Below are 12,412 nucleotides of genomic sequence, written 5' to 3'. Positions count from 1 at the left end.
ATCCCATCAGGGGCGATGTACGTATTTAAACTCCCCCCACCCATCCCTCACCGTAGCCTAACCCTAACTTCCCCCCTTAGTCCCAAACCCTAACCTTCCCCCTTAGTGCCTAACCTCCCCATTAGTGGCTAAACCTACCCCTGCCTTCTCACAGCCTACCCCCCCCCCCCCCCCCCCTCCTGCAGCCTAACCCTAATCTACACCCCACCAACCACTTCCCCAGTCTAGCCCTAACCCTTCCCGCCCCCCGGGTGGCGCCTAAACATTACCGCCCTGGAGCAGAACAAACCCTAACCATCCTGTTTATACTTACTTTCTGGATTCCGTCTGTATGGATTTCGGCGTGGGTGTTCTGACGGGTGTCGGGATTGCGGGAGTCGGTATCTTGAAAGTATAGCCTAACCTCTGCTCCAAAAGCAGTTTTAGAAAAGACATTTAGTCTTCCGTACAAAGTGCTAATTAAAAATCTTTTATTATAATAACTCATTTGCGGCACTGGAGAAATGAGGACTTGGTGAAAAACTATACAAGTAATTTTAAAATGTTATGATAATTGCATACAAAAGAAGGTAGATTGGGGTAATGTCTAATAATGGTAGAGGTGGATATCAAGTTGATCGTACTTTGAGTGTGTGCTTTTATGTTTTGCAGCTCGGAGATTACGCAACACTGAATGGCGCTGGCCAGGTAAGCGCAGTGTTTTCTTTATGGGCGCCAATTAAAAAAAAAAGTAAAACAATTGTGTGTTGTTTATTAGTTTTTCTCTGACGTCTTAGTGGATGCTGGGAACTCCGTAAGGACCATGGGGAATAGACGGGCTCCGCAGGAGACTGGGCACTCTAAAAGAAAGATTAGGTACTATCTGGTGTGCACTGGCTCCTCCCTCTATGCCCCTCCTCCAGACCTCAGTTAGAATCTGTGCCCGGCCAGAGCTGGGTGCTCCTAGTGGGCTCTCCTGAGCTTGCTAGAAAAGAAAGTATTTATTAGTTTTTTTATTTTCAGTGAGCTTCTGCTGGCAACAGACTCACTGCTACGTGGGACTGAGGAGAGAGAAGCAAACCTACCTGGTTGCAGCTAGCTTGTGCTTCTTAGGCTACTGGACACCATTAGCTCCAGAGGTTTCGAACACAGGACCTGACCTCGATCGTCCGTTCCCGGAGCCGCGCCGCCGTCCCCCCTTGCAGAGCCAGAAGAACAGAAGAGTGAAGACGACGAAATCGGCGGCAGAAGACTCCTGTCTTCATTTAAGGTAGCACACAGCACCGCAGCTGTGCGCCATTGCTCCCAGCACACTTACACACTCCGGTCACTGTAGGGTGCAGGGTGCTGGGGGGGGGGGGGGGCGCCCTGGACAGCAATTGAAGTACCTTGGCAATAAAAATACATATATACAGTCTGGCACTGTATATATATGTAAAAAACACCGCCATTATTTTTACACAGAAAGCGGGACAGAAGCCCGCTACTGAGGGGGCGGGGCCTTCTTCCTCAGCACACCAGCGCCATTTTCCCTTCACAGCTCCGCTGGAAGGAAGCTCCCCAGGCTCTCCCCTGCAGTATCCTGGTACACAAAGGGTGAAAAGAGGGGGGCACATAAATTTAGGCGCAAAATTTGTATGTACAGCAGCTACGGAGTAAACACTGAGTTGTAGTGTAATCCCTGGGTTATATAGCGCTGGGGTGTGTGCTGGCATACTCTGTCTCTCCAAAGGGCCTTGTGGGGGAACTGTCTTCAAATAGAGCATCCCCTGTGTGGGTGGTGTGTCGGTACGCGTGTGTCGACATGTCTGAGGTAAAAGGCTCCCCTAAGGAGGTGATAGAGTGTATATGTGTGTGAGAGGGTGTCTCAGTCGACAACGCTGACACCTGTTTGGATATGTGTAAGTGCTAAGATGAATTTATTGCAAAAAAGGTTAGGGAACAGACAGGAAATCTACCCATGTCTGTCCCTATGGCACAGAGACCTTCAGAGTCTCACAATGCTCACTATCCAAAATAATAAACACTGGTATCGACACAGAGTTTAACTCCAGTGTCGACTACGATAATGCAAAGTTACAGCCAAGATGGTTGAAAAGCTATTCAATATATGATTATTGTAATAAAAGATGATTTGCATATCACTGATGACTCATCTGTCCCTGACACAAGGGTACACATGTTAAGGGGAAGAAAGCTGAGGTAAACTTCCCTCCTCTCATGAGGAAAAAGAGCGGGAATCTCCAGACAAGAGACTGCAGCTTCCCACAAAAAAATTCTCAAGCTGTATCCTTTCCCCACTAGGGCCAGGATGTGTTGAGAATCTTCCCCTAGGGTGTCCTGTTTGCACAGACGGTAGCACTAGCTATTCTCAGGGATCCTGCAGATAGCGTGCACGTTCTAGTACACTACTCAGACCGGCGATTGTGTCGGCATGGGTTTATAGCGCTGTGGCAGCGTGGACAGGTACCTTATCAGCAGAAATTGAGACCCTAGTATGCATATAGATATTTATATATATATATATATATATATGTATAGAGATATATATAGATATATTAAAGATGCTGTCTTAAGTGATAGATATATAATTCTAAAGCATGCCCAAAGAGACATGAGTATACTGGGTCCTCGAGTCAAAGCTATGTCGATTTCTGCTTGACGTGTCCTGTAGTAATATGCAATGGACAGGTGATGCCGACTTAAGAGGCATATGGAAGGCTGAGGATTGTGTGGAGAAGGGTTCTCGGGCCTGGTCTCCACAGCTATAGCTGGTAATTCTGATTTCTCTGACGTCCTAAGTGGATGCTGGGGACTCCGTAAGGACCATGGGGAATAGCGGCTCCGCAGGAGACAGGGCACAAAAGTAAAAGCTTTAGGATCAGGTGGTGTGCACTGGCTCCTCCCCCTATGACCCTCCAAGCCTCAGTTAGGTTTTTGTGCCCGGCCGAGAAGGGTGCAATCTAGGTGGCTCTCCTAAAGAGCTGCTTAGAGTAAAAGTTTTGTTAGGTTTTTTATTTTCAGTGAGTCCTGCTGGCAACAGGCTCACTGCAACGAGGGACTTAGGGGAGAAGAAGTGAACTCACCTGCGTGCAGGATGGATTGGCTTCTTAGGCTACTGGACACTAGCTCCAGAGGGACGATCACAGGTACAGCCTGGATGGGTCACCGGAGCCGCGCCGCCGACCCCCTTGCAGATGCCGAAGAGAGAAGAGGTCCAGAAACCGGCGGCTGAAGACTTCTCAGTCTTCATGAGGTAGCGCACAGCACTGCAGCTGTGCGCCATTGCTCTCAGCACACTTCACACCAACGGTCACTGAGGGTGCAGGGCGCTGGGGGGGGCGCCCTGAGCAGCAATGAAAGTACCTATGCTGGCTAAAAATACATCACATATAGCCTCTGGGGCTATATGGATGTATTTAACCCCTGCCAGATTGTCAGAAAAACGGGAGAAGAAGCCCGCCGAAAAGGGGGCGGGGCCTATTCTCCTCAGCACACAGCGCCATTTTCCTACACAGCTCCGCTGCTAGGAAGGCTCCCAGGCTCTCCCCTGCACTGCACTACAGAAACAGGGTTAAAACAGAGAGGGGGGGCATTTTATGTGGCGATATTATTATATATTAAGATGCTATAAGGGAAAACACTTATATAAGGTTGTCCCTGTATAATTATAGCGTTTTGGTGTGTGCTGGCAAACTCTCCCTCTGTCTCCCCAAAGGGCTAGTGGGGTCCTGTCCTCTATCAGAGCATTCCCTGTGTGTGTGCTGTGTGTCGGTACGTGTGTGTCGACATGTATGAGGACGATGTTGGTGAGGAGGCGGAGCAATTGCCTGTAATGGTGATGTCACTCTCTAGGGAGTCGACACCGGAATGGATGGCTTATTTAGGGAATTACGTGATAATGTCAACACGCTGCAAGGTCGGTTGACGACATGAGACGGCCGGCAAACCAATTAGTACCTGTCCAGGCGTCTCAAACACCGTCAGGGGCTGTAAAACGCTCATTACCTCAGTCGGTCGACACAGACACGGACACTGACTCCAGTGTCGACGGTGAAGAAACAAACGTATTTTCCATTAGGGCCACACGTTACATGTTAAGGGCAATGAAGGAGGTGTTACATATTTCTGATACTACAAGTACCACAAAAAAGGGTATTATGTGGGGTGTGAAAAAACTACCTGTAGTTTTTCCTGAATCAGATAAATTAAATGAAGTGTGTGATGATGCGTGGGTTTCCCCCGATAGAAAATTATTGGCGTTATACCCTTTCCCGCCAGAAGTTAGGGCGCGTTGGGAAACACCCCCTAGGGTGGATAAGGCGCTCACACGCTTATAAAAACAAGTGGCGTTACCGTCTCCAGATACGGCCGCCCTCAAGGAGCCAGCTGATAGGAGGCTGGAAAATATCCTAAAAAGTATATACACACATACTGGTGTTATACTGCGACCAGCGATCGCCTCAGCCTGGATGTGCAGCGCTGGGGTGGCTTGGTCGGATTCCCTGACTGAAAATATTGATACCCTTGACAGGGACAGTATTTTATTGACTATAGAGCATTTAAAGGATGCATTTCTATATGTGCGAGATGCACAGAGGGATATTTGCACTCTGGCATCAAGAGTAAGTGCGATGTCCATGTCTGCCAGAAGATGTTTATGGACACGACAGTGGTCAGGTGATGCAGATTCCAAACGGCACATGGAAGTATTGCCGTATAAAGGGGAGGAGTTATTTGGGGTCGGTCCATCGGACCTGGTGGCCACGGCAACAGCTGGAAAATCCACCTTTTTTACCCCAAGTCACATCTCAGCAGAAAAAGACACCGTCTTTTCAGCCTCAGTCCTTTCGTCCCCATAAGGGCAAGCGGGCAAAAGGCCAGTCATATCTGCCCAGGGGTAGAGGAAAGGGAAGAAGACTGCAGCAGGCAGCCCCTTCCCAGGAACAGAAGCCCTCCACCGCTTCTGCCAAGTCCTCAGCATGACGCTGGGGCCGTACAAGGGGGGTCGTCTCAAGAGTTTCAGCACGCAGTGGGCTCACTCGCAAGTGGACCCCTGGATCCTACAAGTAGTATCCCAGGGGTACAGATTGGAAATTCGAGACGTCTCCCCCTCGCAGGTTCCTGTAGTCTGCTTTACCAACGTCTCCCTCCGACAGGGAGGCAGTATTGGAAACAATTCACAAGCTGTATTCCCAGCAGGTGATAATCAAAGTACCCCTCCTACAACAAGGAAAGGGGTATTATTCCACACTAATTGTGGTACTGAAGCCAGACGGCTCGGTGAGACCTATTCTAAATCTGAAATCTTTGAACACTTACATACAAAGGTTCAAATCAAGATGGAGTCACTCAGAGCAGTGATAGCGAACCAGGAAGAAGGGGACTATATGGTGTCCCTGGACATCAAGGATGATTACCTCCATGTCCTAATTTGCCCTTCTCACCAAGGGTACCTCAGGTTCGTGGTACAGAACTGTCACTATCAGTTTCAGACGCTGCCGTTTGGATTGTCCACGGCACCCCGGGTCTTTACCAAGGTAATGGCCGAAATGATGATTCTTCTTCAAAGAAAAGGCGTCTTAATTATCCCTTACTTGGACGATCTCCTGATAAGGGCAAGGTCCAGAGAACAGTTGGAGGTCGGAGTAGCACTATCTCAAGTAGTTCTACGACAGCACGGGTGGATTCTAAATATTCCAAAATCGCAGCTGATTCCGACGACACGTCTGCTGTTCCTAGGGATGATTCTGGACACAGTCCAGAAAAAGGTGTTTCTCCCGGAGGAGAAAGCCAGGGAGTTATCCGAGCTAGTCAGAAACCTCCTAAAACCAGGCCAAGTGTCAGTGCATCAATGCACAAGAGTCCTGGGAAAAATGGTGGCTTCTTACGAAGCGATTCCATTCGGCTGATTTCACGCAAGAATTTTTCAGTGGGATCTGCTGGACGATTGGTCCGGATCGCATCTTCAGATGCATCAGCGGATAATCCTGTCTCCAAGGACAAGGGTGTCTCTTCTGTGGTGGCTGCAGAGTGCTCATCTACTAGAGGGCAGCAGATTCGGCATTCAGGACTGGGTCCTGGTGACCACGGATGCCAGCCTGAGAGGCTGGGGAGCAGTCACACAGGGAAGAAATTTCCAAGGAGTGTGGTCAAGTCTGGAGACTTCTCTCCACATAAATATACTGGAGCTAAGGGCAATTTACAATGCTCTGAGCCTAGGAAGACCTCTGCTTCAAAGTCAACCGGTGCTGATCCAGTCGGACAACATCACGGCAGTCGCCCACGTAAACAGACAGGGCGGCACAAGAAGCAGGAGGGAAATGGCAGCAAGGATTCTTCGCGGGGCGAAAAATCATGTGATAACACTGTCAGCGGTGTTCATTCCGGGAGTGGACAACTGGGAAGCAGACTTCCTCAGCAGGCACGACCTCCACCCGGGAGAGTGGGGACTTCATCTGGAAGTCTTCCACATGATTGTGAACCGTTGGGAAAGACCAAAGGTGGACATGATGGCGTCCCGTCTGAACAAAAAACTGGACAGGTATTGCGCCAGGTCAAGAGACCCTCAGGCAATAGCTGGGACGCTCTGGTAACACCGTGGGTGTACCAGTCGGTGTATGTGTTCCCTCCTCTGCCTCTCATACCCAAGGTACTGAGAATTATAAGACGGAGAGGAGTAAGAACTATACTCGTGGCTCCGGATTGGCCAAGAAGGACTTGGTACCCGGAACTTCAAGAGATACTAAGATGAACGCCGGATCCTAAGGGAAAAAGGCATTCCGGAAGAGGTCATCCCTACCCTGGTCAGAGCCAGGAAGGAGGTGACCGCACAACATTATCACCGCATTTGGCGAAAATATGTTGCATGGTGTGAGGCCAGGAAGGCCCCCACGGAGGAATTTCAACTCGGTCGATTCCTGCATTTGCTACAAACAGGAGTGTCTATGGGCCTCAAATTGGGGTCCATTAAGGTTCAAATTTCGGCCCTGTCGATTTTCTTCCAGAAAGAATTGGCTTCAGTTCCTGAAGTCCAGAAATTTGTCAAGGGAGTACTGCATATACAACCCCTTTTTGTGCCTCCAGTGGCACTGTGGGATCTCAACGTAGTTCTGGGATTCCTCAAATCACATTGGTTTAAACCGCTCAAATCTGTGGATTTGAAATATCTCACATGGAAAGTGACCATGCTGTTGGCCCTGGCCTCGGCCAGGCGAGTGTCAGAATTGGCGGCTTTGTCTCACAAAAGCCCATATCTGATTGTCCATTCGGACAGGGCAGAGCTGCGGACTCGTCCCCAGTTTCTCCCTAAGGTGGTGTCAGCGTTTCAACTGAACCAGCTTATTGTGGTACCTGCGGCTACTAGGGACTTGGAGGACTCCAAGTTGCTAGATGTTGTCAGGGCCCTGAAAATATAGGTTTCCAGGACGGCTGGAGTCAGGAAAACTGACTTGCTGTTATCCTGTATGCACCCAACAAACTGGGTGCTCTTGCTTCTAAGCAGACGATTGCTAGTTGGATGTGTAGTACAATTCAGCTTGCACATTCTGTGGCAGGCCTGCCACAGCCAAAATATGTTAATGCCCATTCCACAAGGAAGGTGGGCTCATCTTGGGCGGCTGCCCGAGGGGTCTCGGCTTTACAACTTTGCCGAGCTGCTACTTGGTCAGGGGCAAACACGTTTGCAAAATTCTACAAATTTGATACCCTGGCTGAGGAGGACCTGGAGTTCTCTCATTAGGTGCTGCAGAGTCATCCGCACTCTCCCGCCCGTTTGGGAGCTTTGGTATAATCCCCATGGTCCTTACGGAGTCCCCAGCATCCACTTAGGACGTCAGAGAAAATAAGAATTTACTTACCGATAATTCTATTTCTCGTAGTCCGTAGTGGATGCTGGGCGCCCATCCCAAGTGCGGATTGTCTGCAATACTTGTACATAGTTACAAAAATTGGGTTATTATTGTTGTGAGCCATCTTTTCAGAGGCTCCGCTGTTATCATACTGTTAACTGGGTTCAGATCACAGGTTGTACGGTGTGATTGGTGTGGCTGGTATGAGTCTTACCCGGGATTCAAAATCCTTCCTTATTGTGTACGCTCGTCCGGGCACAGTATCCTAACTGAGGCTTGGAGGAGGGTCATAGGGGGAGGAGCCAGTGCACACCACCTGATCCTAAAGCTTTTACTTTTGTGCCCTGTCTCCTGCGGAGCCGCTATTCCCCATGGTCCTTACGGAGTCCCCAGCATCCACTACGGACTACGAGAAATAGAATTATCGGTAAGTAAATTCTTATTATTTTGCCTTATATTCCTGCACAGCCTAGGAAAGCACGACATTATCAAATGCAGCCTTTCCAATAATGAAACAAGAAAGTCTGAGGTGCGTACTTTCTTGTCAGAGGCGGGGGCAGAGGAAAGAAGCTGCACAACACAGCTAGTTCCCAGGAACAGAAGTCCTCTCCGGCCTCTACAAAAATCCACCACTGGCGGAGCTAGGCCCGGTGGGGACACGCCTTCGTAAGTTCAGCCACAAGTGGGTTCACTCCCTGTTAGATCCCTGGGCAATAGATATTGTGTCTCAGGGATACAAGCTCACCGACGGCCCTGCCGGCTTCCCCCCAAGAGAGGGAACCAGTGTTAACTGCAATTCACAAATTGTATCTTCAACAGGTGGTGGTCAAGGTTCCCCTCCTTCAACAAGAGGGGGTTATTATTCGACCATGTTGTAGTCCCGAAACCAGACGGTTCGGTCAGACCCATATTGAATTAAAATCCCTGAACATATACCTGAAAAGGTTCAAGTTCAAGATGGAATCGCTAAGAGCGGTCATTGCAAGCCTGAAAGAGGGAGACTTTATTGTGTATCGGGACATAAGGGATGCATACCTTCATGTCCCCATTTAGCCACCTCATCAGGCGTACCTCAGAATTGAGGTACGGGATTGTCATTACCAATTTCAGAGTTGCCGTTTGGTCTCTCCACGGCCTTGAGAATATCACCAAGGTAATGGCGGGAATGATGGTGCTCCTGCGGATGCAGGGTGTCACTATTATCACGGACTTGGACGATCTCCTCATAAAAGCGAGATCACGAGAGCAGCTGCTGAACAGCGTATCACTTTCTCTGGAAGTGAAACAGCAATGCGGCTGGATTCTATGTATTCCAAAGTCGCAGTTGGTTCTTACAGCTCATCTGCCTCTCCTAGGCATGATCCTAGACACAGACCAGGAAAGGGTTTATCTCCCGATAGAGAGAGCTCAAGAGCTCGTGATGCTGGTCAGGAATCTATTAAAACCAAAACCGGTGTCAGTGCATCACTGCACTCTAGTCCTGGGAAGGATGGTGGCATCATACGAGGCCATTCCCTGCGGCAGGTTCCATGCGAGGACTTTCCAATGGGACTTACTAGACAAGTGGTCCGGATCACATCTTTAGTGCATCGGTTAATCACCCTATCCCCCAGGGCCAGGGTGTCTCTCCTGTGGTGGCCGCAGAGTGCTCCCGTCTCGAGGGCCGCAGATTCGGCATTCAGGACTGGGTCCTGGTGACCACGGATGCAAGCCTCCGAGGGTGGGGGGCAGTCACACAGGGAAGAAATTTCCAAGGTCTGTGGTCAAGTCAGGAGACTTGCCTTCACATCAATATCCTGGAACTAAGGGCCATATACAACGCCCTAAGTCAAGCGGAGATCCTGCTTCGCGACCACCCGGTTCTGATCCAGTCAGACCGCAGTGGCTCATGTAAATCGCCAAGGCGGCACAAGGAGCAGGGTGGCGATGGTAGAAGCCACCAGAATTCTTCGCTGGGCGGAGAATCAAGTAAGCGCACTGTCAGCAGTGTTCATTCCGGGAGTGGACAACTGGGAAGCAGACTTCCTCAGCAGGCACGACCTCCACCCGTGAGAGTGGGGACTTCATCAGGAAGTCTTCACGCAGATTGAAAATTGATGGGAACTGCCACAGGTGGACATGATGGCGTCCCACCTCAACAAAAAGCTAAAAAAGGTTTTACGCCAGGTCAAGGGACCCTCAGGCGATAGCTGTGGACGCACTAGTAACACCGTGGGTGTTCCAGTCGGTCTATGTATTTCCTCCTCTTCCTCTCATACCCAAGGTACTGAGAATTGTAAGGAAAGGAGGAGTGAGAACAATATTCATTGCTCCGGATTGGCCAAGAAGGTCTCGGTACCCGGAACTGCAAGAAATGCTGTCAGAGGACCCATGGCCTCAGCCTCTCGGACAGGACCTGTTGCAACAGGGGCCCTGTCTGTTCCCAGACTTACCTCGGCTGCATTTGACAGCATGGCGGTTGAACGCTGGATCCTAGCGGAAAAGGGCATTCCGGATGAAGTTATTCCTACGCTGATAAAAGCTAGGAAAGACGTGACAGCAAAACATTTTCACTGTATATGGTGAAAATAGGTTGCTTGGTGTGAGGCCAGGAAGGCCCCTACAGAGGAATTCCAGCTGGGTCGATTCCTGCACTTCCTACAGTCAGGAGTGACTATGGGCCTAAAATTGGGATCCATAAAGGTCAAGATTTTGGCCCTATCCATTTTCTTTCAAAAGGACCTGGCTTCACTGCCTGAAGTTCAGACGTTAGTTAACGGAGTGCTGCATATTCAGCCTCTTTTTGTGCCACCAGTGGCACCTTAGGATCTTAACGTGGTGTTGGATTTCCTGAAATCCCACTGGTTTGAGCCACTTAAGACCGTGGAACTAAAGTATCTCACGTGGAAGGCGGTCATGCTGTTGGCCTTAGCATCACCTAGGCGTGTGTCAGAATTGGCGGCTTTGTCATGTAAAAGCCCATATCTGATCTACCATATGGACAGGGCAGAATTGAGGACTCGTCCCCAATTTCTCCCAAAGGTGGTATCTGCGTTTCAATTGAACCAACCTATTGTGGTGCCTGCGGCTACTCGGGACTTGGAGGACTCCAAGTTACTTGATGTAGTCAGGGCTTTGAAATCTATGTAGCCAGGACGGCTGGAGTCAGGAAAACTGACTCGCTGTTTATCCTGCATGCACCCAACAAGCTGGGTGCTCCTGCTTAAAAGCAAACTATTGCTCGCTGGATCTGTAGCACGATTCAGCTGGCTCATTCTGCAGCTGGATTGCCGCATCCAAAATCGGTAAAAGCCCATTCCACAAGGAAGGTGGGCTCTTCTTGGGCGGCTGCCCGAGGGGTCTCGGCTTTACAGCTTTGCCGAGCGGCTACTTTGTCGGGTTCAAACACTCTTGCAAAGTTCTACAAGTTTGATACCCTGGCTGTGGAGGACCTTGTGTTTGCTCATTCGGTGCTGCAGAGTCATCCGCACTCTCCCGCCCGTTTGGGAGCTTTGGTATAATCCCCATGGTCCTTACGGAGTTCCCAGCATCCACTAGGATGTCAGAGAAAATAAGAATTTACTCACCGGTAATTCTATTTCTCGTAGTCTGTAGTGGATGCTGGGTGCCCGTCCCAAGTGCGGACTCCCTGCAATACGTGTATATAGTTATTGCTCAATAAGGGTTATTGTTTTGAGCCATCAGTTGAGTGAGGCTCAGTTGTTGTTCATACTGTTCACTGGGTAAGGTTATCACAAGTTTTACGGTGTGATTGGTGTGGCTGGTATGAGTCTTGCCCTGGATTCCTAAATCCTTTCCTTGTAATGTCAGCTCTTCCGGACACAGTTTCCCTAACTGAGGTCTGGAGGAGGGGCATAGAGGGAGGAGCCAGTGCACACCAGATAGTACCTAATCTTTCTTTTAGAGTGCCCAGTCTCCTGCGAGCCCGTCTATTCCCCATGGTCCTTACGGAGTTCCCAGCATCCACTACGGACTACGAGAAATAGAATTACCGGTGAGTAAATTCTTATTTTTTTATCTAAGCTTACGGACATGCAGCTATCTAGAAAGCAGCTAACATATTCATACATAAATAGAAGACACATCACCTGCTGAGAAGGAAATGTAGGCCATCGTCATTTAGGAGAGTAATACCCCTTTCACACTGCCAATGCCAGATCCCACCTGGGAATTGGACGCTGACGCTGGCTTCCCTGACCCGAAAATATGCCGGGCGGGTTGCCGGAGCAGCTGGAGGTGGAGGCGGAGGTGGCGCTGAAAGATGAGATTATATCTGCGCCGCCTCTCCCTGTTGTCGACCCGGGAGCCCATTTACGCCGCCATTGACCCGGTATTCAACCCGGGAATAACACTGCTTTATACCCGGGTTGAATTGCCAGGTCAGGCGACCCGGGATTTCGGCTATGCCCCTTTCACACCGAACGTTGACCCGGCAATATGCCCGGTCGATACTGGTTATTTGTGCGGTGTAAAAGGGGTATAAGAGGGAGCAATCATAGCAACCTGTCCGATATAACTGTAATAGCCTCTACATTTCTAGAATTGTGTGCACCTCTGTGATTAGTCAGTGACTAGGATTTCTC

At 49.7% G+C, this 12,412-nt stretch overlaps 1 protein-coding gene across 4 annotated transcripts in view; it reads left to right on the top strand.

Annotated features, from left to right (window-relative positions):
- COL18A1 (collagen type XVIII alpha 1 chain) overlaps positions 1-12,412 on the top strand; it is a 333,914-nt gene that overhangs the window by 313,303 nt on the left and 8,199 nt on the right. For all 4 annotated transcript variants that reach the window (XM_063933311.1, XM_063933309.1, XM_063933308.1 and 1 more), the window contains one exon: positions 652-687. In XM_063933311.1, the coding sequence (XP_063789381.1) occupies positions 652-687 (36 nt within the window). The remainder of the gene's footprint in view (positions 1-651; positions 688-12,412) is intronic.

This window comes from Pseudophryne corroboree, chromosome 7 (genome assembly GCF_028390025.1).
Source record: "Pseudophryne corroboree isolate aPseCor3 chromosome 7, aPseCor3.hap2, whole genome shotgun sequence".
Classification (NCBI taxonomy): Eukaryota; Metazoa; Chordata; class Amphibia; order Anura; family Myobatrachidae; genus Pseudophryne; species Pseudophryne corroboree.
This window is presented reverse-complemented; position numbering and strand designations above follow the sequence as displayed.